At 37.0% G+C, this 26,522-nt stretch overlaps 1 protein-coding gene across 1 annotated transcript in view; it reads left to right on the top strand.

Moving 5' to 3' along the window:
* Positions 1-26,522, top strand: part of OGDHL (oxoglutarate dehydrogenase L) — a 52,861-nt gene that overhangs the window by 4,561 nt on the left and 21,778 nt on the right. Inside the window, exons 2-14 of the mRNA XM_085323674.1 lie at positions 2,297-2,476; positions 7,002-7,104; positions 11,440-11,555; positions 13,001-13,155; positions 15,789-15,935; positions 16,535-16,625; positions 17,153-17,332; positions 17,699-17,827; positions 18,248-18,427; positions 18,664-18,816; positions 20,256-20,358; positions 20,782-20,910; positions 23,367-23,517. Of these exons, the coding sequence (XP_085179800.1) occupies positions 2,297-2,476; positions 7,002-7,104; positions 11,440-11,555; positions 13,001-13,155; positions 15,789-15,935; positions 16,535-16,625; positions 17,153-17,332; positions 17,699-17,827; positions 18,248-18,427; positions 18,664-18,816; positions 20,256-20,358; positions 20,782-20,910; positions 23,367-23,517 (1,817 nt within the window). The remainder of the gene's footprint in view (positions 1-2,296; positions 2,477-7,001; positions 7,105-11,439; positions 11,556-13,000; positions 13,156-15,788; positions 15,936-16,534; positions 16,626-17,152; positions 17,333-17,698; positions 17,828-18,247; positions 18,428-18,663; positions 18,817-20,255; positions 20,359-20,781; positions 20,911-23,366; positions 23,518-26,522) is intronic.

Raw genomic sequence — 26,522 nt, 5'->3', positions numbered from 1 at the left:
TGAATGTCAGATTTGTCGTGGTGAATGGCCAAATGTGTATTGAGAACTTCTTAATTTAATGGAAGTTAGTAACTGTATGCTGCAGAAATAATTCCTTCAGTCTAAATAGCCTTAGTTGTACCACATAAAGGCTCTTGCTAGTTAGTACTGCAARCTGTCAGACTGGGTACTGTACAGGCATAGAATAAAAATACTTAATTTAGGGTGAGAAGGTATGTGCAGAGAGTATCAAAGAAAATGCAGTTATGGTTCATGTAGACCAATTAYAGCATGTTGTATAAATGTAGGCTGTATCTAAGTTGGGCCGGTAAGGTGTCAAGGGAAGAATAATATAGGAAATAACCCTCAGTGGGAGAAAGAATGAACTCTTCATCGCTCCCACCCCCACCAACTTTCACAACTTAATCTTGGAAAGCTGGGCAAGGTTTAGCCCTCATAGGTTGGCACTCTTAGTGAAAGCTTGCAGAGGYTACAGTAGGAAGACTCTTTCTGTTAATGAAAATACAATTTTATAAACTTACTTCTGTCATGTTGGTTTTACATGATTTTTGATTCCTTTGTTGTATTTCATAATGAATAAGTTAAGTAAAGTTCTTCTAAAATCAACTCTCTGGAATACTTTTTGTCTTTTCTGGAACTGTTTCCTTGAAATCTGTTAGTTCCTCGCACATGGCGAAGGTGAATAACATGCACTATAAAAAATGTGAGATTTAATTTACTTAGTTCTTCAGTTCCATAATCAGAGGAACTGGATAAGAATACCTACAAAGCTTTGGTCTTTCTGATACTTTCTTAGGGATAGACAGAGGAGACTTACAGACTCTGTCTGTATCTAAATCAACATCTAGAGACAAACATCTATGAGTGGCTATCTGGAGTAGATGACAAGGTGGGAACTTGAACTTGGCAGGAACAAAACATTTGTATATAGTTACTGGAAGCCAAGTTCTTATTGCAGCTTTTTTCTTCTTGCAATATTCTTAAAATGAGATGAGCCAGGTTGCTACAGRTATTGCATGTGGGCCTGTCTCAGAGGGAAAGTATCTTCCACAATTACCAGGATGATGAAACATGAGGTGAATTGGGGAAGACTGGTTGTAACACTTCCATAGAGGATTGGGGTCTTTAATAGATATTGCTGTTTGAAGGGACAGGACCCTGTCAAATCAGTCTGCGCTAATTTAAAGGTAAGTCCAGTAGTTTTCCAGGCATGTGTATGTAGTGTGTTGCACAAATATTTATGTCTCTTTAATAGACAGACTTTCTGCTTCTCMTTTGAACCCTACATACGCTTCAAAAGGAAATAATTCAAATGTAAAGGAATGTCATGCTATGGCACTTAACATGCATTATGACAAATCTAAAAGTTTCTCTGTGTAAACATGGAGGCTGTCTGTTGTAGTAATACTATCTGATAGTAATACTTTTTTTATTTTTTTAATTGGACAACAGCTTGTGGAGTGGTTCTGTCTCCAGCATTTGCTTTGAATGTGATGGGTGATACTCTACTCTGCTGTAAAACTTCTCTCAGAGGGTATTGTGACTGGTTATCTGTAAGGCTCTGAATTCCATACCATCGTATGGAATGCTACTTAAATATTTTGCGGGTTTTTTTCAGTCGTGAAATAAACCGGGGGAAGTATTTAATGACGTTTCATGACTTTTTATGGAAAATGTAGACTAAGCATTAGACCACTACTGATGCAGGCTTTCTTCTTCATTGAGTGTAATAATATCATGTGTTTTGTTCCCYGCTGCTGCTGCTGTCTATTGGTATCGATGTATTTAGTGTTGTTTTAGCTTGAGACAGTGGTTACCAATTAAAATAGAAACCATTTAGGAAAGAATGGATTTGGGCATATGTGAAGAAAGCGGCTTGTGTAAAAGTGCAGGTGGAAATAAAAGAATCTTTCTTCTGTTGTGATTTGATTTCTAAAATACTTATTTGTTGCTAGTTTTTGTCACAGGTTTTAACTTTGGACATAATTTCTTTCATAGTAAGATAACCYGAGGAAGGGATCCTAGACCAAACACTTCCCTCAGCAAAGCTGTAATTGTTTTTAAACTGTTTCTTCAAGAAAGTCTGTTCAGGACTGASTGTGAATTATTATATTCATTGCATATCTTGAAGTAGCATGAATTCTTTAAATATGATTAAAGGAATGGATTCATTTTTATTTATTAAGATTTTCAATTTTTCAATACCTACAGCATAATATTGCTTTTTTTGGTTGTAACTTTTCTTTGAGATAATTTTCTTTCTTCCTTCCTTCCTTCCTTCTCCATACACGTCTAGTCCTGGGATTTGTTTTTCCGAAATGCTAATGTTGGCCAAGCACATGACCCACACTTACCAGATCAGTTAGAAAGGAAGGCATCGTTTCTTCAGAGCCATGGCCTGGCCCAGACTCCAGGTAAAGCTGAGAAACTTGTTGAAGATCACCTTGCTGTGCAGTCTTTGATAAGAGCATACCAAGTAAGTATACTTCCAGCAGTTCTGGGAAGGCATCTCCTTTGCAAATGACCTACTTTTTTCCCCTTTTATGTCCTTGTTTATCTTCTGTTCTTAACTTCTGCCTCTTGTTTTGCTCCRGATTTTAAATATCTTGAACTAGACAATCTTGTGCCCTCCCTGCAGGGTCTGAACACTGAGGTCCTGGATTCAGACTGGGATCCCAAAGTGTTATTGCACCTCTGGCCTAGCAAACTGAGGATTCTGGTTATMTGCAGCTCTCATGCTGGTCACTGGACCTAACCTGGTACAGCTGCTTCAGCTGAACAATTGGAGCCCTGGGGTGCCGACCACTTGCGCTAACTCCTCCACGTTCTTACACTCTTTACGGAGCTAGAGTGGCATGCAAAAGGAGTGTCAATCTATTGGCTTCTGCCCGTTGACTGAGTTCATGAGCCTAATGTGTCACATCTTGGCCATTGCTGCTCTTTTGGCTCACTTAACTGTAGTTAAGATGTTTTTTTCTTTGGTCTCTAATTCAATAAGTTATGTGACCAAAATGGAAAACTAGATAATAGCTACTGGAAATAATTTTGCTTCATATGAAGAGAGTTTTCCTGGATATACAGTGATACTGTCTGAAGCAGTGAAATCTAATGAATGTTCTGATGTGTGCAGTGAATTATGAACTTTTCCTTGTCTTCARCAGTGAGCTTTTCCTTGATCCAAATCTGGGAAAGCTTGTGTTGTTGTTCTAAATGTGCTACCTTTTTGAAGAAAGGAGGAGATGTGTTTGCCTTCTCATGTCAAGTTAGTGTAATTTCTTGAGAATCCTGATTTTGGTAGGGTTATAGATAGAAGAGAGAAGAAATGATGAATTGATCAGAAGGTGAATTTTAGGAGGCTAAAAGTATGAATTTGGGTCAACTTTGAATTTCTTCTAGAGAAATTGTTCATCAAAGTTGACTTTGTTTCACACTCTTACACTCTTTTTTTTTTTAACCCTTCTATTGAATTAAGAAATTAAAGTTTAATTTCCTTTTCCACCCTCCCCCCCCCCCCCCCCCCAAAAAAAAAGATGTTGGAAGCATTAGTGGTTTTGGCTTAATGTTTTCTAAATGTAAAACAAATTTGAACATTTTTCATAGACTCACAGAATCGGTAAGGTTGGAAGGGACCTCTGGAGATCATCTAGTCCAACCCCTCTGCTTAAGCAGGGTCACCTAGAGCATGTTAGACAGGGTTGCATCCAGGCAGGCTTTGAATATCTCCAGAGAAGGAGACTCCAGAACCTCTCTAGGCAACCTGTYCCAGTGCTCTGTCACTCTCACAGGAAAGAAATTCTTCCTCATATAATTCCTCCTCATATCTCTTCTCACACTGTGATTGGTGAAATGGTACACAATACCCACTTAAGAATGGTATCGTGTTGTATGAAGTGATGTCTATATCAAAATAGTAAGAGACAAACCCCTTCAATTTTGGAAGTGTAAAACTGGAAAAAAACTAAATTGATTTTGGGCTTTCGTTAGTTGGAAAATAGAGGAGACTTCAACTTGAGAATATTAAAATAATTATAGGAAATGTTAATGCACAAACTGCTGCAATGGCCTGCAAAACATCAACTTTGTTTGCAAGGCATTATTAATTTTTGTTCTTCACTGTGCGTTAATTTCTAGTAACTGATTTTTATTCAGAGTAGTAATGTATTTATATAATAAATCAGGTTACCCAGAGAGATTGTGGAKTCTCCATCCTTGGAGAAATTTGAAAGCTGTCTGGGCAGGGTCCTGGGCAACGTGCTGTAGGTGACCCTGCTTTGAGCAGGCGGATTGGACTAGATGATCTCCAGAGGCCCTTCTGGAGGGGACCATTCTCAACCATTCTGTGATATTTCTCTTCATATTAAGTGATCTGTCAAACCAGGAGCAGCGTAAAACGTGGTTCRCATGCATCCCTAAAATATTCTGCTCTGAAACAAGAAAGAAAAATAATGCAGCTGTTTTCTCAAGAGCTGCRTGTTGCTTTCCAAACGATGAATCGACCTGTGATAATAGAGAAGTACAGCAAATTTCTTTTGATGGCCATGCTTTCTGCATGTAACTCTTTTTTTCAGCCAGATAGCTTTATGATGCTTTGCAAGTTACCTGTCAGGTGTAATACTGATACAGTATTTAATTAATTATATTTTAGAAAGATCGATAGTGAACAAACTGTCATTTCCATTTGCTTGTTCTGCCTGGTGTTGTTCAGTCCAATTAGATGAAGTCTGCAAACYGCATAAAATTGATAGTACTATGGAGTATGTGTACCAGAGCACAGTCTCTCAAACTGTACTGGCAGGATATGCTATCCTTAACGGTAAATACTAGGATAGTCAGAAGGTGAATAAAAATGAGTCTTTCAGACTAACTCCTGATTGGAACTTAAGCTGTGATAGATCTCAACAGCATCRGTGTTTAGCACTTCATTACCTTTAAAAATCTGGGAGTCACTTGTGTGAATCCTTCTGCCTTGTGAGTCCCCCATGGAGATGTGTGTTTTCCTGACTGAATAATGGTACGATGCAGCGGAAGGGAAGTTCCCCAACCTCGGCCCGGGAGCGTGTACAGGCTGTCTCACCTGACACCCCCTTGCTTTCCTGCAACTGACCGTTCAGAGGGTATATAGCTTCATCCGTGTGTGTTAAATTTGTGTTAAACATACTTTACACAGGAATTCTTTTCCATGGACTAGCTTTGGCAGAGATATCTCTGAAAGTATGGAAAATGCTTCCAGAACTAGATCGTTGTAGTAACAGTCTCTAAGTATTGTTACTTGTTACGAGTTTTGTCATCTCTGTGATATGTGTAACCTCCATTAGACTAGTGATAAGAAATCGTAGAGCTTTGGGACTTTTAAAATTGCCTGCTCCCCACCTCAGCTTGATGAGTGTAACCTCTCTTGTGAAGATCAATTTCTCCCCACACAGCGTCTTCCTTTTGGCTTTGTTCATCGTTGACAATAATGACTGTTCTGAAATTAGAACATGGCTTTTGTTATCGAGCTTGCTGGTAAGGATACATGGGTAGAAAAGAAGATAGTTTTGACTTTCCCTAGCCTGCACTATTGAATCTTATACTTGTTTTTGTATTGTGTAAACAGATCAAATAAGTAAACGGTAGAGAACTAGATTATTGTGTAAATTTTCATGACACTACAGTGCTTAGCGTTAGCTTACGCACATCTGTTGCAGAAATTGTTTGCTAAGTTTCCCTTTTCAGAGTATAGAGTTATTAGAAAGTGAGTTGAGATTATGGGATATACGGTATTTTGATTAAAACACAGCCAGTTCTGGTGTGTRATATGTACGTTTTTTTATAGGCTTGCTCTTTTGGGTTTTGGAGTTCTTACTAACACTTTTTTCCTCCTGATACACTGCAGAGCAGAGGTAGCTTAGGGAGGTGAGTTCTTTCCTGTTGATGATGCTTGAGACAGAATTGTTTGCTTAGTTCCAGTCAGATACACTTCATGCTGCTGTAAACAATGAGGTGGCACGGATGTTGCCAAGGGCATGGTTTGKCCTGTTGAAGCTTTATTACTGGTGATTCATAAGACGTAAAGAATCTCAGGCCAGGCTGAATTTACAGCACTGGTGTGTGGGGGTTTATTTTTATTTTTATTTTTTTTTAAAGTCTTATTTCACAAGAACATTTGAAAGTCACTTCTTACATATGTCACACTTCTACACACTAATGAGCAAGATTATCATTATGAGCAATGAAGCTGCAGTTTATTAGTATTTTTTRCAGAGACAAAATGGAGAGAACAGTCATATTTACCTACATAAAAACTATATAAAAAGCTTTTAATGACCTAATGTGGTATATAAGAAGCATACACAAGGGGAATTAAAAAAAAGAACTTTTATTTGTGACTCTGTAGGACCAACTAGTTCTTCCTGCTGTAGCAATGTTACACGTTAATATAAAGCACTAGTCTATAGCAATCTATGGCTTGTATTGACACCAGTATTGTTAAGTGACAATTGACTAAATTCCCCATTGAGTTAGTGTTCTTTGATGTCTTCAGCTTCATACATACTATACACATGAAATTCCCAAACTTTCTTGAATGAAAACTAGGTTGACTGTATTATGAAGGTTACTATCTGATGTGGAATGGAGCTCATGCAGATTGATCCCTTCACTTGCAATAGAAATCTCTGTCACCAGTCTGTGTTTTAGGTTAGCAGTGCTGTATGTTGGTAATCTGCACCTACTGAAAGGAGGATTCAGGCAAAAATATGAGACAACTGAAGTAGCAAATGATAGAATCTATAGATTAATCACACTTACGTAATTTTACCCAGAAAGTTGAGTACAATCTTCAAATTTAAAATTTTCCTTTATTTAGACTTTAATGTAATTCTGCTTTAAATTGCGTGCCTGTGTCTACTTATTTTTGACTTTATGGCTGATTTACGTGCTGCAGAAAGAGATCAGTCCTCTTTTTTCTTTGTCTGACTCTCATTAGCCTGATTGTGTTTTTCACTCAATTTCCTCTTCAGATTCGTGGTCATCATGTGGCTCAGTTAGACCCTCTTGGAATTCTGGATGCAGACTTGGATTCATTTGTTCCATCTGACTTAATCACTACAATTGATAAACTCGGTGAGTAAACAATACTGTGTCTGAAGAGGGGAAAAAAAACTGTTGTCTTCATTATTCTATCCTATAGGAAAAAACTGGTTTTAATGAAGTGATCCTTAACCTTAAATGATTTTATAGTGAACTGGTTGCTTTCATTTTACTCATATTTTGATTTGAGTAACCACTGATGACTACAGAAGAAATGACTATAACATTCTTTTGTTCTTGCCACATTTGGGTGGTACACATTTTTTTTGTTTGTCTGTTTGTTTGAAAGAAACAGCTGCAATTTGCTTGTACTAATGTCCTGAGCTTGGGAACTCTTATAAGTTAGGTGCTGTTTGGCTAGAAAGATGGTTATTTGCAATGTTTTGGGTTTTTTTTTTTTTCTTTGGGCTGAGGTGATTGAATGAGGGAGGCTTTTGGGGGAACTTTTTCCTTTTCAGCTTGATGATAACACTTAACTTCTTCTTTGTGCTCCTGTAAGGAGGCTCAAATTTTCAGGACAATGGTATTTCTACTCTGAAATCAGGAAAGGTTCCTGTGAATCAACCTTCTGATGAATGATGATTGTAAACAATTTTTAAAGAATACAAAATTTTGGGTTTTTTTTTCTTTTTGAACCACACGAATTAATACTAATGAGTGTATTAAACCAAGATCTGATGGTCAAAATTACTTCGTACCTTTTTGCTTCATATTTATTCTTGACTGAGGATGTCTGAAAGCTAGTCAATAGGAAACACAAGCAACAGAGAAATTCTGGATGGAGGAATTTGGTATAAATTTCATACCAGATTTGAAATGGTAATTTGAAAGTCTAGTCTCTGATACTAATCCTGTTTGTAGTGCTCGAAGTCTGTTTGGAGGTATCAGAAGAAAATATGGAAAATGTAGAATTCTTGAACTGTGTATAATCCAATGATCACTTTGCTTTATCGTTGCAAGGTTATAATACACTGTAGTCTGCTTTTGCAAGGGTTATTCTGGTTGCACTGACCCTGACCTTTTTTTTTTTTTTTTCCTCCTGCTACAACAAAGAAATATCATATTGATTTTTTTTTCCCCCTTCCACCACCCCCACTATTCAATCTGCCTTGTTTGTTTAAAAGGTAATATACTATTTGATAAAGATGCTGCATCAATTCATCTTTGGTAGGTAGGGAAGCTTTTTGGACCAAACATAAAACACAATACAAGTAGTAGATAAAATGCATTCTGCTTGATTTTATTGTAATTGCATCTATTGCCTCTTTGCTTCTTTGTTTTCTATTTCTAGTGATACGGAAAGAAGCAGTTCTGGCACTCGATCATAGAAAGGCAGTCARGCACTTAAGTCTGTAGATAGAGAGGTGTTTACAGAAATCAGAGGTTCACTTTGAAGTGTTATCAGTTTTAATTAGAAGAAATATCTACTAGAAAATACAATGGACGTTTACTGAATAAATGTAATTTGTTCTCAGATACTGACATCCTTGCAAGTAAGGCTAATGAAATAAATCCTTGAGTTAAGCAAGACAGAAATAGCATATGTTATTCTGAGACAGGTGAAAYTTAGAACTGCATTTTGTAACCCTCCATGCCTTTGGTATTTTTGATCTGTAATATTCTGATCACTGTATGTAATTTTGATAAAGCTCATTAGAAAATCTTGTAGTTAAGATACGTCCTTAACTAAAAGCTTTTGATTCAAAGGGACTATACAATGCTTCAGGAATGCTCACCKCCCCAGAGAGGGACATTCTGTTCCCTTCCTTCTGTAGAAACAAAAATTCCTCAATTTAAAGGTAGTGATTAACACTATTTCTGATGCTAACAGTTACTGGCCCTGAAATCAACCTGTGTTAAATGTGGTTAAGTTGAATCCAATAGGCAGAATGCTTGCTCTCAGTATGGCTTTCTTCATAAGCTGACTTCTACACAGAAAGTTTACTTGGAACCCAAGTGTATTTTCTTCACTTTTCTTGCAAGAATCAAGCAAGAAGGCTTTACCAGCAGTAAACGGTGTCATACTAGAGTATTAAAAGTGGTGGAACCTGCTGGGAGAAGAGAAGGCAAGGAGATGCTGTTAGCTGTTCAGAGCGTGGGTGATTGTTGGCATGYCAGTACAAATTTCCTTAAGCTTTAAAGTTTAGTTCAGAGTGTTGTGACTGGCCAGAAGGRATGACACTGACCCTCAGGTGCATAGGAAAAAGATACCAGAATGCTGAATCAGAGGATATATCTGAGAGTGTACCTGGGGTGAAATTTGAATTTGTGATGGAAACGAAATTTCTAACACAGGATTTGTGCTGTTGTCACAGCAAAAAGAGACAGGGATCTTAAATGTTGTCTGCTCTCAAAAATCCAGACCATGATAGCTTGAGTGTTCCAGGCAGGAAATGTGCAAAAGGCCTCTGATAGTACAGAAAATATTTTGTTATTTGACCTTCCTATGTGTTTTTTCTGACCTGGTTTCATCTAGAAACCTTCTGGTAGGAAATTTCTTTTGGCAGTTGCTTCTAAAATGCAGCTCTAAGTGTGCCTACTGCACAATAGGACTTCCGGAATTGTTTTCAGGAGCTCTTGGAGTTCAAGAAGACTTTCTCTTTAAACATGAAATGGTGCTTCAGTAAATAAGCAGTGCTGGAGTACAAAGCACAGATGTTCTGTTTGTGCCTAAATAACTTGTACATGTCCTATTTTTTGCATGACAGCACATGATGAGCCTGCAAAATGTGAAAGAAAGTAAGGAGAAAAAATATGTAGGATAGTAGTACTGCTTTGTTTCAACTGACATTCAGAAAACCTGTTTTTTTTGCGTTATAGAAAACAGAAATAACTTGGTTCTGGAAAAACCTATTAAAGTAGGAAAAAGTAGTGGTACACGGTGGTGTGTGTACACTGACGCAATAGTGGTACACAGACAGCTGTTATGGTCACTTCAGATCTGTCATTTAAAATATAGTATATTTAAATATAATGTATTTAAAACACAAAATAATGTTATTTCTAATAGTGGTGTGTAGTAAAAGTGGTTGCAACGCACTCTATGACCTGGCTTCTGTCTGTCTATCTATCTATTGGCTTCTATCTATCTATATGCTAAGTTCTGTGGTTCTTTAATCTTTGAATTGCTTTTTTTTCTCTTTTATTTTCAGGAAATCGATTTAAACAGGAATACAGAGCACTCCATTAAGTAATGTACAGACTGTCAAATCAGTGTTAAATATGTGTGTGCAATATATCCAGAATTAAGATAGAAGTCAAAATTAAAAATAGAGACACTGTTTTTAGTTTTTAAAATATTTTAGCATGCGCCTGTGCGCAAACGCACACAGATACACACACATGATTTTTATCTGATTTCTATAATCATAGATACTGTATACTTATGCACTTTGTGTATAGTAATAAGACTCTTTTTTTTTAACATTGAAAGAAGCTATTTTTCCTTTGTCCATTAACAGGTCAAAATTAAACTTTGTCCTGCAAAGCCTTTAATGTGCATTGACATCAATCTAGTTGGTTTTATATTTTTGCTCATAAATGTATTGTATTTAAGTTAAATTTCTTTTCTTAAATAAAATTTGCAGCCAGAGTGAGTTTAGGGATCTCTAAATCAAGGTGGGATGGTATGCTTAAGTAAGTCCTTGTTTTATGGAGAGAAAAAAAGTCTGTATGTGTTATAAGGTGTAGCTGATACAGGAAATAGTACTGTACTGCTAGTTACGTTGCTGTTTCATACCAACTTTCCTATATATTCCCACATAGCCAACTGTCCATGAGGAAGAGAAAATGGATGAGGAGAGGTGCCTTGAAAATTCTACCAATGTGTTAGCACAGAACTACATTGAGCTGTTCTGTGTTTTCTCTTAGTCTAGCTACTAAATTTTCGTAAGTTAATCTAGTATATATCCAACCAACTGTGTCTGTCTGTGGAAAGTTGGTTTTTGTGTTTGTTTCTCATGATAGAGCAAGGAAGAAACCAGTTCAGTTAGTTATTTCASTTAACAGTGAAGTATAAGATATAATATATTGAATTGATGGCATGTATGCTGAAATAATGAAATGTAAAAATATTTGGATTAACTTAATTTTTCTATCTGTGCATTTTACAAAGAATCATTTGTTTCCTCTAGTCAAATAAAAAGGATTTAATGAAAACATTTTTCTTTTTTAAATCCATATTGAATTACATTATATGAATGGATGCATCCAAAATATTCACACATTAAATCCTTAATCTACTTCCTTCTTTCTTAACATTGCTTTATTAAATTTCAGTTGGTGGGTCTTTAAAAAAAACATGATGCTGGTTTGTTTTTTTTTTTGTCTCCTGCCCTGCTTCTCAAACTAATTATGCACATGTTGCAGGGTTTTATGGTTTGCATGAATCAGATTTGGACAAAGTCTTTCAGCTACCCACAACCACCTTCATAGGAGGAAGTGAGACCAGTCTTTCTTTACGAGAGATCATCAGACGGCTGGAGGTCAGTGTGACATTTCTGGTTTGTGACTGTCCAAACAGAAGTGAACTTTTTCCAGAAGCTGTCTGCCACAAAACTTACTGTTAGTTGTTAATAGAGCATATAAAGACTTCAGATGGCATTAAAAAGAGCCATTGCACTGTTACCAGAGATGGCAGCAGCACTGGTTTCTTCTACTGGATGTCCCAGATACGTTGTTTRGATGAGTATAAAAGAGGAGAATATGGTAGACCTAATAGTTTTGCAACAATATTTGTGCTATTTAAGAGCAGTAGAACTTGGAACTCTTGTTGTTGTTTTGTTTCCTGTGACAGATAAATTTSCTTTGCCTACTGTACTCAAGATGTGCAGGGTTTGGTCTTGCCACCATAGCTCTAGTGGGACTTTTACCTGAATGTGAGGGTTGAGTACCAAATTCATGAAAACCCATTTCTAGCTTTTAGCTACTAATGGTGCTTGCCCATTCCCTTCCTAGAGTCTGGGTCTCTGACAGGTGGTACAGTTATACCATGTGAGGTCATCAAAGCTTGTAGACAATTAAAAGAATAATTATAATTGGAAGGGAATGCCAAACAGCAAGTAGTGCTAATAATGAATTTGTGAAGTGCTGAAGTACTTACTAAATATTCAGTATTCCCAAAAGTGGTTTGTTTAGGATTTTGTAGTACAAAACTTGTGAAGATTTTGGTGACATGGTAATAGAATCCATTGCAGTAAAAGGGGTTAGGAGTAACGAGGATGAATTACAGAAGTGAATTGTGAGAATGAAAATAAATTACTGAGAATATAGGAGTCCTTGGCTTTGACCTATTATAAGTATGAGAAATATGTTGACTTGCACACTTGACCCACTTTTATTGAGACTAAAATATCTGAAGATTCTTGGTGTTTTTTCCCCTTCCACCTTCTGCTCTCAGCTGCTTGGGTTCTTTTTCAGATTTCCAACTTTCTCAGATTTGCCAGTTATCAGATAATGTGCATGAGACTTCATAACAATCTTCTGACTGTCTTTATTACTTACCTCAGGTGACATTTAAAAAAAGATTGGATGGATTTTGGTAAATGACTTGAAATCTGCTAATGCATCCAAAGTAAAGACTGTATTTTGCCCATAAGAACAGTTGTGAGTTAGGTGAAATACGCCAGTCAGTTTAAGGCAGGTGTTTTGGCCTACTTTAAATGTACTACCAAATGAGAATCTTCCAGATTCAAAATTCTGAAATGTTATTTTTATAAAGAAAACTGTCTATTTACTGTCAGAAAAAGTAAAGGTTCAGTGAAATAATTTAATTACTTTATAGGATTAATGTAAGGAAAATAYAGGGCAAGAGGGAAAAGACAACATAGCTTTCAGAAAAGTAATGGAAAGTTTACTTTTAAAAATACATTTTGTTTCTTCATAGTCCATTAATTCCTAAAGCTTCTATATTGGTGGTGTTATCTCCTAGAATACCTACTGCCAACACATTGGCCTAGAATTTATGTTCATCAATGATGTGGAGCAGTGCCAGTGGATCCGACAGAAGTTTGAGACACCGGGTGTTATGAAATTTACTAATGAGGAAAAAAGGACTTTGCTGGCGAGGCTGGTACGCTCCATGAGGTATGCTGGGGTGGTGCTGGGAGACTGCTCTGCTCAGCAATAACCGAGTGTAAGCTGACGTGGGAAGTTGGTGTGCTCAGTAAGCTCCGCTGGGTGGAAGTGAAATCTGGACTACAAGTGGGTATAGTTAATCTGGTTGCAATATCAAAGGAAGTTGTGTGCTGTGGGGTATGTCAGGGTTTGTCTAGTGACATTTTGTATTCTCTTTCTTTAGAAGGAAGGCTGTGTTCTTTATTACTTGCACAGCTTTAGCATATCTGGCAATGTTTTCATTGGCTTGTGGAGGAAAAATAAGGAAGAAATTTGTTTCAGCAGACTAGTGATGTTAATCTGTGTTAAAAATTCATATTTGATTCTGAAAATAAGTGTCAGAACAACTCTAGATACCAATCTTCTGCTATATTCTACTTTACATTTTCTGGTAACATATGATCAAAAGAAGCCATCTTAATTGTCAAATTGAGGAAGACTTTTAGATGGATGAAATGTTGACGTAATCTTTGACTGGCCCACTGCGAGGTAAACCACCTTTTTGAAACACTRTGCCAGAATGAGACCGAATTTGGGTGTCGTAATGCGATTTCAAATCATGTTTTTGCCTTTTTCTTTTGAGGCATGCCAGAAGGTGCTGTCCTGTTGCATTACCTGACAGCAAGAGTGTTTTCTGCCGTGTGTGGAAGAATGTCCAGAAACAGCTGACTTACTGCTGTAGTTCTGGCTATCTGTACAGGGATACTGTGATCCCAGAGCTACCTCTCCCCACTAGAGCAGGAATCCCTGCTCAGGCACAGTATTTGTTCCAGTTCTCACAGCCTGAAACATTGTGCATATCCTTCAGTACACACAAGAGTTAGAGATTTATAAAGAAACATACTTTTCATAAAACTTCCCTGTTCAAAACTGTTGAAARTCAAGTTCCCGTAGGAGATGCCAAAGATATTGTTGCTATGTGTTTTGTTTGCCAATATTATAGCAAGATCATTTATCTAGTTAAAAATTTAATTTAAATAGAAGTAAAAAAGGCACTTCATGGTTAAGTAATATGGCACTTCTGTAAGTTTCTTTAACAAGCCCTCACTATGAAGCATCTCCATCTATCTTGAGACATGAATTTATGCTATTATTTCTGCTTATCTAAGCTGTGGAAAGATGTGGAKTTTCTAGTACCATGAAAGAGCCAAGCACTCATCTTCTGCCAAATTAATTATCCATTGAAAATRGATTTACAGAAATTTCAGGAAAAAAACGTGTCAAAGGTAGATGGATAGAAAAGTGTTCGAAGAAGAATCTTTTGTGAAAAACTAGCTGTGCTGTTGAGATTTGTAGTTTTATAAAGCAGATGGACATCATTTTGCAAAAGAACTGGTTTTTTCAGAAAATGTTAATTCCAACTACTACATACGTCAGGTAACTCAAGCTCAAGTAACTCGGACTGAGTTTTAAAGTAGGATTTCTYCTTCTTTGTGGTATATTTACTGACAGATTATTGAACAAGATCATTTTTAAGTCTTCCCCACATAAAGTACTCATTGTATATCTATATGTTTCTATGTGTATGTATTACTAAACATGTCAATGTTAGACCCTGTTTATGTAGTCTGATCCATGTGGGCATCTTAGGCCTGTGCAGGGTCAAGCCTTTCTAGCTTCTCCCTTCTATAAGCAGCTCTCTCTCCTAAGACTTGCTTCTCATTGGGCACTGAGTACCTGCAGCCCTTGTGAACTCTGTGGCGTGTGGACTTGCAAGATGTGAATRTGAAATACTGTAATTCTACATGCTTAGTGGCAGTTCACCCCAGATGTTAAATATTCTACTTGTGCAGTACAGGGTCAACTTGCAGCTACAAAGAGAAAACTGTGTGTACAACCACAACTTTGATTTGCCCTGTGGGGTATGTTTGAAATGGGACACAACCCCCCCTTCAATTCATACAAGCTGGTGTAGCCCCACTAACTTTAGAGGAGCTGTGGCAGCTTATTTTAGCTGAGAATCTGACTTGGTGCTAAAACGCATGAGCTGTAAAGGTATTGTTGGGTGAGCCAAGGTGGCGTTGTTGTCTTTTGGCAGCATTGAATTTCATTACTTCTAAGACTTCAATCTAAAGAGGTAAATGTCAGCATCTGAAGTGAGGAGTAAACCTGCATCTTAATAGATTATGGCCGTGTTATCAGCCCAGACATTACATAAATGATGTAACCAATAGTTATGTTCATGAAGATTTATTTTCCTTTGCATTCCACATCTCCAGGCTTTACAACAAATAATCCTTTCAGTGTTTGTTAAAAGGCACTTTCTAACCACTCGYGTTGCCTCTGGCACAAATGCATTAAAGAGAGAAACAACATAGAACTGTCAAGTATTGACATCTTTCTCCTGCTCTAGCTGAGGCAGATTCCAGTGTCCTTGTTCTTGGCAAGGTACCAACTGTTACATCACATCGTCTGAGGAGCTGTCCCATTACAAGGGGCAYGTGAAATAGGCTCATCTCCAGAGGTCTAAAAACACGTGTTGGCAGATGTTTTAAAACAGCCTAAAGCTGTTTGATTTGCTAAAAGATTTTGATAACAAATTTTTGCTACATTTTCTTAATACAAATGTGTGCTCTCTCTCTCTCTTTTTTTTTTCCCCAAAGATTTGAAGACTTCCTTGCTCGCAAGTGGTCTTCAGAAAAGCGATTTGGTTTGGAAGGATGTGAAGTAATGATTCCAGCACTTAAGACCATCATTGATAAATCCAGTGAAATGGGAATTGAATATGTTATAATGGGAATGCCTCATAGGTAATGTTAGTTGAAACCCCCCCAATGAATGATCTCACTGTCTTAAGACAAGTTTTGGATTGTAGAATTTTATTAATAAAGGTCACTATTGGAGAAGCTAGGGAAGCAAAAGTCAGTTGTAGTGAGTAACAGGARCACAGAACTGTAACAAAGATACTTGTCAATGAGAGGTTAAAGGCTCTGCTGGTGAAAACTAGTGAAAGTCACTTCAACATACTTTGAAGCAGCAAGCATATGTGGCAGTAGCTATGTTATTTACCCCATTGCATGGAGTCTAGAACTCAGAAAGGAGCAGGAGATAGTATCACACTTACTAATGCAGTCTACATTAATAATTGATGTTGTCGTGTTGTAACTGTTAGATAGCTTTAAAATTCATTACTCACATTTGGATAATTAGGTTTTATAATGTGTTAGTGGGGATGCATTGGAGGAAATTTGCAGTTGAAGGGAGAAAGGGAGAATAAAGTGTTTAAAAGTTTAAAGTGAACTTCTTAACTGCAAACTTCTGAAATAGATGGCTTGCCAGTTTTATAARTTTCATGCTATTAACACAGATTACCCTGACTGAGCCATAACTGTGTCTGAATTTTTCTTAGAGGTAGACTGAATGTATTGGCTAACGTCATCCGAAAAGAGCTGGAGCAAATCTTCTGTCAGTTTGATCCCAAACTTGAAGCAGCTGATGAGGTAAGATGCTTTGTCATTTAATCTGTACAGAGAGGTCAACATTCAAAGTAATTATCTAGATTTTAGTGATTTTTTTTTTTGTCATGGTCATTATCACTGCAGCATTATCATCTGCTGAAAAGCACCATCTTTTTTTCTGGTTTGAGAGATACGATTTTATGAATTTTGATACGGAGTTTAAAGACTATGCCTGACTTCTAACATGCAGGAAGCATCTCATTTTTGAAGTCTAAAAAATGACTGTAGGCATATAAGTTCCTGGTTATTTGACTGAGTTTGTACTCCCAGCTATCTTTCTTTGTTTCATATAAATGAAATGAGTATCAATATTCTGTAAATATTAATCAAGTGTTCGATAGGGACACTGAGATAGGAACAGTGTTCGAATGTGAGAAACCTACAGTGTGTATTGATGCATAACTAGCTAGATCCATTTTTCAGAATGATGGATAAATTTTAGACATACTGATTTGGAAGCAATTTGTGTGAATGACATGCCTGAACCTTAACAACCTCTTGCACGTTAGGGATCTGGGGATGTAAAATATCATCTGGGAATGTACCATGAGAGGATCAACCGAGCAACAAATAAGAAAATCACTCTGTCCCTGATGGCTAACCCTTCTCATTTGGAAGCAGTGGATCCAGTTGTGCAGGGAAAGACTAAAGCTGAACAGTTTTATCGAGGGGATACAGCAGGAAAAAAGGTAGAAATGGTTTAATGTTGTGATAATGCTTCCTGGTAGGGTTTTATAGTATTTTTAATAAAGTAGTTTACCAAGAATTTTGTATTGTGGAGAAATTTTTCTCTTTTCCTGCTCCACAAAATGACTATACCACTCATTGAACTAGATAAATTGTTTGACCTCTAGGGTAGCTTCAGGAAGTGGGTTTATAACTTTCATTTGAATATTGACCAAGGCAGGCAGAATGCAGACCAATCTATGGTTTATGATAGAAGTACAATTCTATTCTGTAAGCACTACAGAAACATAGAGCAAAGAGATCCTTCTAAGGAGCTTAAATTGCAGTTTTTGATTGCTAATATATGTGTATATAATCCTTCCTCTTAGGTTATGTCCATATTATTACATGGGGATGCTGCATTTGCAGGACAGGGAGTGGTTTATGAGACATTTCATCTTAGTGACCTCCCATCTTACACGACCAATGGCACAATTCATGTTGTGGTCAATAACCAGGTAATAAGTGTAGCATTTTCTAATCAATTTATCTGCTTAATAGCTGCTGGCATTTTTTTTTTTTTTTTTTTTTTTTTTTTTTTTTTTTTTTTTTTTTGTTCTTGTTGTTTATTAGCTGGGTATGCTGTCCCGTTTTTAGAATGATTAAGATGTTCCTGCAAATGGTCCTAGTATCTAGCAATTCTGAATAGGTAGTATTCTATCACCTACATTTATTTATTTTATTCACTTGGTAACATTTAATTGGATTTGATTTGCTTTGTTTGTTTTTAAGGAAGCAAAAAGAAGCTCATATAGCTGCCAAAATGAAAAGCTCAGACTACTGCCATGTAAATGACTATTAAATGAAAACCTCAAGCATTCAAATCAAAGTAGAGGGAGATGCCCACATAATTTTAATGTAATTTCTGGGGTTTTTAGATTGGCTTCACCACAGACCCCCGAATGGCCCGTTCATCTCCATACCCTACTGATGTTGCTCGTGTGGTAAATGCTCCCATTTTTCATGTGAATGCTGATGACCCTGAAGCAGTGATGTATGTGTGCAGTGTAGCTGCAGAATGGCGAAACACATTCAATAAAGATGTTGTTGTTGACTTGGTAAGTCTTGGGTTTCTTAATTCTTTGCTCTGCATTGTATACTACTCTCATATTTTTGTGTAACTTAGAAGATCTGGTCAAGGAGCATATGTTCTTCATTTAAAAAATCAAATGCCCTACAAAAATCCATAAGCATTTCTATACCATAAACTTTTTAAATCTCTGTAAGACCGTAACATTGAAAGATTTTATTTGGCAACTTTCCTTACCAACAGAAACAAACTTTTCCTTTGTAGGTTTGTTACCGTAGGAGGGGGCACAATGAAATGGATGAACCWATGTTCACCCAGCCTCTAATGTACAAGCAGATTCATAAGCAGGTGCCAGTGCTGAAGAAGTATGCTGACAAACTGATTGCAGATGGGACTGTAACACTACAGGAGTTTGAGGTACAATACATCAACAGAATTAAAAGCTACTTATGGAACTATTTGCAGGAAGAAAGAACTGTGTCCATTACATGCTGTCTGCTTAACAACCTTTCTTCATTACTGTGATTGTCTTCCCTCTTTGACACTTTCTGATTCAATTCAGTTTTGATTTTTGTTTAAAATAGAAATTTTTAAAGCTTGCCTTATTGGAGGTCATACTACAGTAATTTTCATAAATTTAATCCTGGAAGCACTGGAAGTGCTGCGGGGTACTGAGATTAGGAATATAGATGTAGTATACACAGAAGAAAGTTCACCTCAGTTTTGAGTTTCTTAAAAAGTGTTCAGATCTGAATATTGGAGATTGAAGAATTTGGTAACTATTCTTCATCTCTAGAATCTTGAYTGAGCAGTAAGACAGTATTTGAATGCTTATAATTATGGTTGTGGTTTAGTGTTGATCACCTAGAAGTGGCAGGTGTATCCAACAGCTTATTGTGGACATTTAAAGCAAGAAAAATGATTTAACCTTGTTATTTTCTTAAAATAATTCAACTGAGTTCAGAGATCACTKGAAATATTCCAGAAGGATGAAATCTGCAGAGTCTGGTGCCTGTATTGAACTAGTTAGATCTTTACCTTAATCTTTTGAGAGGAAGTGTATAGAAGACATACATATAAAACAAAGCTTTTTCTGAGAAAGTGTGGCTAACTGTGTAGCAACACAGTATTGCAGATCAACCAAAAAGCAGTTAGTGTGGGTGTGTGCTGTTATCCACAGGAATGATTGCAGCTCCTGACGAATTAGCTGTTCTGAAAAGTTGTAACAGTGTGCCAGTGATTGCATGGACTTTAACTGGATCCAGGATCCTGGATGGATGTTTGGCTGCTCACTGAGCTCCATGTTGCTGTTGTACTTTTGAAAACAGCTAGCTTAACTTGGGTGTGTTTTTTGACTGAAATGTAGATGTTGTAAAGACATTTTGCTTCAGATTGTGGCTTTGCACTTGTAGACTTTGAACCGTGTAAATAGTAGGTTTTTAGAATCTACAGCTCGATAGTTGTCTAGGAGGATCTGTTCTAGTTTTTCATGACTTCTACAGCCTGAAGTATGGCAGGTGGATAATTCTGATCTTACGACTATAAGTTGTTTGTAGCACTTCACTTCTTTTTGATATTTGGAGTGTGGCAGCTCTTGGTCCTCTCCTCTGTAACACTTGTCTAGTAAAATAAAGAAATTATAATTATAGAAATCCTAGCATGTTTCTAAAACACAGTTTTATTCTAGATTAAAATAGGATTGTTTACATAATTTTAACTAAATTCTGTTATGACATTACTATTAACTGTTTTTATCATACTGAATGGTAGGTTCCATCTGTAGGATGCAAGGGTATAGTGTTTACCCGTTTTAATTGTTTGTTTTTGTTTTGTTTTGTTTTGTTTTTTTCCTACAGGAAGAAATTGCAAAGTATGACAGAATATGTGAAGAAGCATATACTAGATCTAAGGATAACAAGATTCTACATATTAAGCACTGGCTTGATTCACCTTGGCCTGGTAGGAAGTGTCCTTGTTAAAGTTACTGTTTTTTCATTTTGAGTCTATGGAAAAAGCAGAGAATGCTAGATTGCTACATTTGTTTATTCCTTCAGGAAGAAGGAAAATGTCTTTTTTTTTTTTTTTTTATTTGAGGGATTGAGGTGCCATTTGCATTATACTGGCTGCCTCTGCCCACAAACTTGGATTTCATTCACAGGGAGTGAATATGGAAACAAAACAGATCATTGTGTGCCTCTAAGATCAAGTGCTGTTGTCATGCAGACAGTGGAAGTGATTGTACCTCTCTTCTGAAAGGTGAAAAACTAGATTAGGGAGCTGCCTAGAATGTCTTAAAGAGCTGTGGATTTTAAAATAAATTGCAGATAGTGTATATATATCTTAATCAGTCCTAGAACAGCTCACCAAACCTTTTACTTCCAGGCTTCTTTAATGTGGATGGAGAACCCAAGAGCATGTCATGTCCCCCAACTGGCATTTCAGAAGATCTACTGACTCACATTGGCAATGTAGCTAGTTCTGTGCCGGTCAAAGACTTCAAAATACATGCAGGTCAGCTGGAGTCCTTGTTTCTTTCAGTGGCTACATTTCTTGCTCAAATTTTGTATTTCTGCACATGAGTTGTTGATGGGCCATTTCCTGAAGGGGAAAATGGCGTTGACTTCTTTTGGAGAATGTGGTAGATGGGATCCTGCTGCTTATTCAGTTGAATGTTCTTTCAATATCATACCACTTCTGTTCCGTACTGCATTAAAAGAGTTTTGTTTGTTTGTTTTCACTCTGAGGGAGGTTATAGTCTCTTTGTAACATTAAGTTAATACAATCCTTTTTACCAATCCTAGTGTAAAATGCTGCCTCTATGTGGTGTGTTCATGGGACTTGATAGAAAGTAAGGCACCCATCTTATGGAGCACTGTTATTAATGGATTTTTCTAATGTTGAGACTGGTAGTAATTTGGGATCTACTTAAGACACTTTTCTTCTCTTGTAACTTTCTGCTTAGGAATCTAGCTTAGCCTTTTCAGACAAGGCAACACATCTGATATGAAATGAGTCTAGTTTTAGTATGGTAGAATAGACTCTGTGCAAGTAAACTTAACCAGTTGTTCTTTTGGTGTAGCCATTTAGTGTTGATGATAACACAAATTCAGAATTTTCACAAAATGTCTTAGCTTTTGATCTGAAGAGATTCGATTCTGAATCTAGCAACTGTTAAGATAAAAAATTAAATGTGCATGTCTCAGTAAGGAGTACCTGACACTGGGTCAAAGTTCTGAGTTAATTCTTTTACTGATTGGAGTCTAGCATCCTTACAGGGAGCAATAATTGCTTGTTCCATGGGAACAGATGGAGCCACTTTACTTAGGGATCTGTCTGCTTTTACTGACTTGTAGGGAATTTACTTAGGACCTATGGAAAGAGTAATTTTTGTGGGTAAAATCTCTAGATAATCTTTCTTCTCCACAGTTGTCAGTCAAGGAGTAAAACACGTCTAGTATAGCTGTTGTATGTGTTTGTGTTCCTTTGGGTCAATTAAACACTGTTACAAGTAATGATGAAAGGGCATTCCTAATTACCACTTGCAAGCTTATTGAGCAGATATAAGAACAGATTACTTTAAAACCCTTCTACGCATTTGTGCAATTTGTTGTGCCACTGATAAGTTTGAAATTACGGTCAGCCAATAAAATTTAAAATTACACATTCTTATTGGAAAGATGAAACAGTCTCCCTTTAATTTGATTAACCCTTGACTCTTTAAGTAGCACTTGGCAGTATATAAGATAGATTTGTGCTTCTTGGAAGGAAAGTGTTCCTCTGGGCAGTAGTTCTCAAACTGCGGTGTGCTAGATTCTTATGTCATCTAAAAGGCCATTCTGGCCCACCAGTTCTGGTGGGAATTAATACAGGAAGAGCACTTTTGAAGTGCTTTGTGTTCTTCCAGTAGAACAAAACAACTTAATATCTGTCTTTCAGCAAATAATTGGAAGCTGATTTTTTTTAATTAAGTATTTAGTATATTCTAAATGAGCAATTGTTCTAGATTTTCTTACTTAAAATGAAACAACTTTGACCAGAGAATAATTTTTTGTGGAATGAAAGCAGGGTGATTTTCGCAAAGGTGGGGAAGATAGCACAGGTGAAAAGGGGAAAATCACAAATCGAACAGCAAAAGCATCCATGAAGGTGTGAAAAGAAGCTGATATCAAATGACACTGAATTCACTAGACTTATAGCCTCAAAAGCTGGACTCACCTTGAAGTGTGTGCAGCTTCAAAGAGTTGTGGTTTTTTTATTGCCTTTAAAAGCCACAGTGTTACGAGTTGTGTTTTGGCTCATCAAGCTATAAAACTTTCTCTGTAAAACAAACAAACAAATAAAAAAAAACAGCTGTTGCTTGTCAACTGAAAATCCACCGGTAGTTACTGTAATTTCCTCTTTGTAAATTGCTTGATACTAATGCTATTGATTGATTAATTCTGTTTCTCTCTTTGTGACTTCTTAGAAGTCCAATATGACAAGTGCCAGGAGAAAATGCGCGCGAGAGAAGTAGAGAAGAAGAAACTACTAACCCAGTATCTGACTTGTTTTCAGTCTTTTACGAATTAGTATTTGGTAGCAGAAATGTGAAAATAAATCTGTAGAGAGAAATATTGGACCATGAATCTTTTTGCCCATGTCAGAACTGAGGACAATTAATCTTACTTGCTTTTGCTAAAATAAAATATGAACAATATGCAGCCCTTTACCTGGGAAAAGTTATTTTGCTTTGCTTGCAGTTCAGGTCTAGACAAACAATTTGTAGAATGTATTAGGATTTGTTTAACTCTGCTGCAGCTGTGCTGCCTTTGACGAAGACTGTGGATCAGCAACTAAAAGTAGCAACTCAGACTTGATGGGTTTCCTGTCCTAGTGTATTTTATCCAGTGGGGACAAAGGTGAACGTACCATGAACGTGGATGTCTTTCAAGTAATTTCACTGGTTTCTGATCTTTATTCCAATATAGGACTCTCTCGGATTTTGAGAGCCCGCCTGGAAATGACCAAAAACAGGGTTGTTGACTGGGCTTTAGCAGAATACATGGCTTTTGGCTCTTTTCTGAAAGAAGGGATCCACGTCCGACTAAGCGGACAGGATGTGGAAAGGGGTACTTTTAGGTGAGTACTGAAATAACTATTAAACACTGGCCCATACTTAAACACTTTAGCCTGTTTTTAAACAGTATAGTATTTTGAGGGGAAGGGGAGTTTGAGACTATTTGGCATGAATCTGAATGTAATAGGTACTGGTGGTCAAGCGTAATCCAATCTCCTGCTTGTTTGTAGAGAGAATATTTCAAAGAATTGCATTTAAGGAAGAACAAATACTCTTAGGTATTTTCTTCCTTCTCTTGCTAAAAAGCAGAAATACTTTTTTTCCTGCTTTTTGAGTAAAAATTCAGCTGCAAGCCATCTAATTAATGAGAAGTAAGATGGGGAGTTTTACTGCTGCAGATTCTCAGGTCTTTAAATAGCATTCCAGTGGTAGCTGCTTCAAACTCTAGTATCCTTTGAAATAAACATTTTTACTGTTGGCAAGGCTCTTTTAAGAGAAACAAGATCTTTTGTAGTGAGACTCTTAATGACCAAGAGCATGAATGAATGCAGAATCTTATCATTTGGTAAAATAGTGCTGCTGCTTTTCCTTACCTGATTCTCCACGGAGTAAAATGTTAATGATGTATTTAATTGAACCCTTTGGTGTGAAACCCATTGCTGGGGGTGGATGGAGCAGCTGCCCTATGCTTCATAGTGAATGCTTGCAGAAGAGAATGATGTGTGTTGGTGCCTGCCTTCTGTGGTGCAGCGCTCTGTTTTTGTGCTGAATTTTTTCATTTGATATCCAGTCTTTTTGATATCCCATTCTAGTGGTAATTTAACAAAATCATTCAGATGTGACCTTCTCACAAAAGTGAGAACCAAGAGATTTCTCCCAGATTTYTCCTCCTCTCCTTGATTTCAGGAATATGGGTCTTGTAAAGTGGTAAGAACCTCCTGGGAGAGGAACACACATATATGTTGTTCGGCAAACTAGCCATGTATTTCAAGCGACTGCTTAGTCATGTCCAACATTCTCATGCAGACTTGCAATGAGAATACTGATTCCGGAACAGGTGGAAGAGGGTGTTTCAGAACTATTGGCTAGACTTTCTTGATGTGTGTCCAAGAGGAAAATAATTATTGTGTACATCAACATAGGGAAGATTAAAAAAAAAAAAAAAACTATTCAGACTGGCAAAGATTAGTTAAGGATTTTGTACAATCTGATTTCTATTATTCAGCCTTTTAGGAAAGGAGTAAAAATGCTTGTGAACTTGGGACTGAAACCAGTACTGTAGGTGTTTGATTTATAGTATGATTATGAATTTTAATTATGAGTGTGATAGGGTAGTAGAACAGTAAAGGATGAGGTTAAAAAAATGCCTCAGACCTGCGGAAGTCAGAGAATATTAAACTATTCTGGTAAACAGAACATAGCACTGTAGGAAAGTGCAAAGCATGAACTGTATTACTATGTTCAGACTCATTTCATCAGAGGAATAGGTGGAACTGTTAACTTATGCTGCAAGCACCTCTAAAATACAAGCACCTCTAAAATATGCTGCAGTTCTAAATGGAGCTGCTTTTTTTTCAGTTGTGGTTGGGCTTTTCTGCCATTTATAATAAAGTGAACAACTACCCTAGCAGCTGAAGACTCTTGCAAATGCCTGTGTATTGTTTGTGGGGAAAAAATACTTGCAAGCACATGGGGAGTGTATGTCAGTGTTTTCTCTCTCAAACTATGTATTAAAAAGACGCTTCCTCACACCCCTCAAAATCTTTGAAGTAAATAAAATTTGAAATACCTAGGTCTAGTTGAAGAGGGAGCATCAGCTATTATTTGGGGAGAAATGGAGATACTGCATTGTCATAATGGAAAAAATGTTATGGGAGCACACTCACTATTTTGGAGTTTCTGGAGTGCTAGTTATAATATTATACCTTCTCTCAGGTTCAAATAATCTCAGTATGCAGCAAGATGAATGCATTGCAAATTGATTGAGGATATAATAGTGCTAGTCAGAAGAGTCTCCTCAAGCAAACCGTAGGATATCGTCTAGATCCCAGAACCTCTGTCTTCTCACTCCAGAGCCTTTATCCTGTGGAACCCGGAATATTATAGATATAAGCGACTTCTGCCATCTGAAGAGTGTTAAATGTATAAGCTTTCTTTCTTCCTTTTTCAATACTTCACTTATCCATCTTCCTTCTATTAATAATGTTAATGCTGTGCAAAAAAGGTCTTGCCCCTTTCTCATTTTGGAGCCACACTTTGGAGAAGGTGGGGGGGGGGAGACTGGGTTCTGTACTAGTTTCATGCCCATAAACCTGACAACTGTGCAGCAGAAAAATCTGGCTTGCATGGCTATATAATTCTGGCTGTCCATTCATGTTCATTGTAACTGCCTTTTATTTTTGGTTTATAACTCAAATTCAAAAAGCTTACCATCTATTTAGGCCTTTTATCTTTGGTTGAATGCCAAAAATAAAATGACAGTATCAAAAACAATTTCTGCCTTACAGCTGGTCTTCCTGTGCATATTTTCCCCTTTCTGCCTGCCTCCCTGTGCTGTTCTTCAAGGTTATGTCTTTTCCTGGTCTTATATTGTAGACTTCTAAATAGATTTCAGAGCTTTTTTGCTAGCATTCGTTATACCAAATGGAAATATAGAAGAGTCAGGCTTTAGTTCAGTGTTGGCAGCTATACAACACAAAGTAGTTGTTACCAGCATGATAGCTGTCCTTATGTTAGCAGTTGTAAAGCTGGACATATTGGTGTGATTCACTCAGTTAGTCTGCTCAGAGAGTTAATGGATTACAGTAATTACTTCAGTCATCTCTATTTTGATAGTGTTCCTTGGTGCACTATTCTAATGCTGATTAATGGTGGGCTGGAGAGCTGTAAATGGTATGAATGGAAATGGCAGGAAGGAGGATACTACTTCATTGTTGGTGCTGAGGGAAGCTCCTTCGATGTTTTTTTTGCGTAAAGCACAAACAGTTATTGTCTTAAGGAAAAGAGTAATAAAACTTGCCAGGGAGACACAGTGAAATGGTTTTAATAACAGCTTAAGCTTCTGAAA

The sequence above is a fragment of the Rhea americana genome, unplaced genomic scaffold (genome assembly GCF_003343005.1).
Source record: "Rhea americana isolate MKP2758 unplaced genomic scaffold, rheAme1 scaffold_86, whole genome shotgun sequence".
Taxonomy (NCBI): domain Eukaryota; kingdom Metazoa; phylum Chordata; class Aves; order Rheiformes; family Rheidae; genus Rhea; species Rhea americana.
Note: the sequence above shows the minus strand (reverse complement) of the source record. Positions and strands in the feature narration are given on the sequence as shown.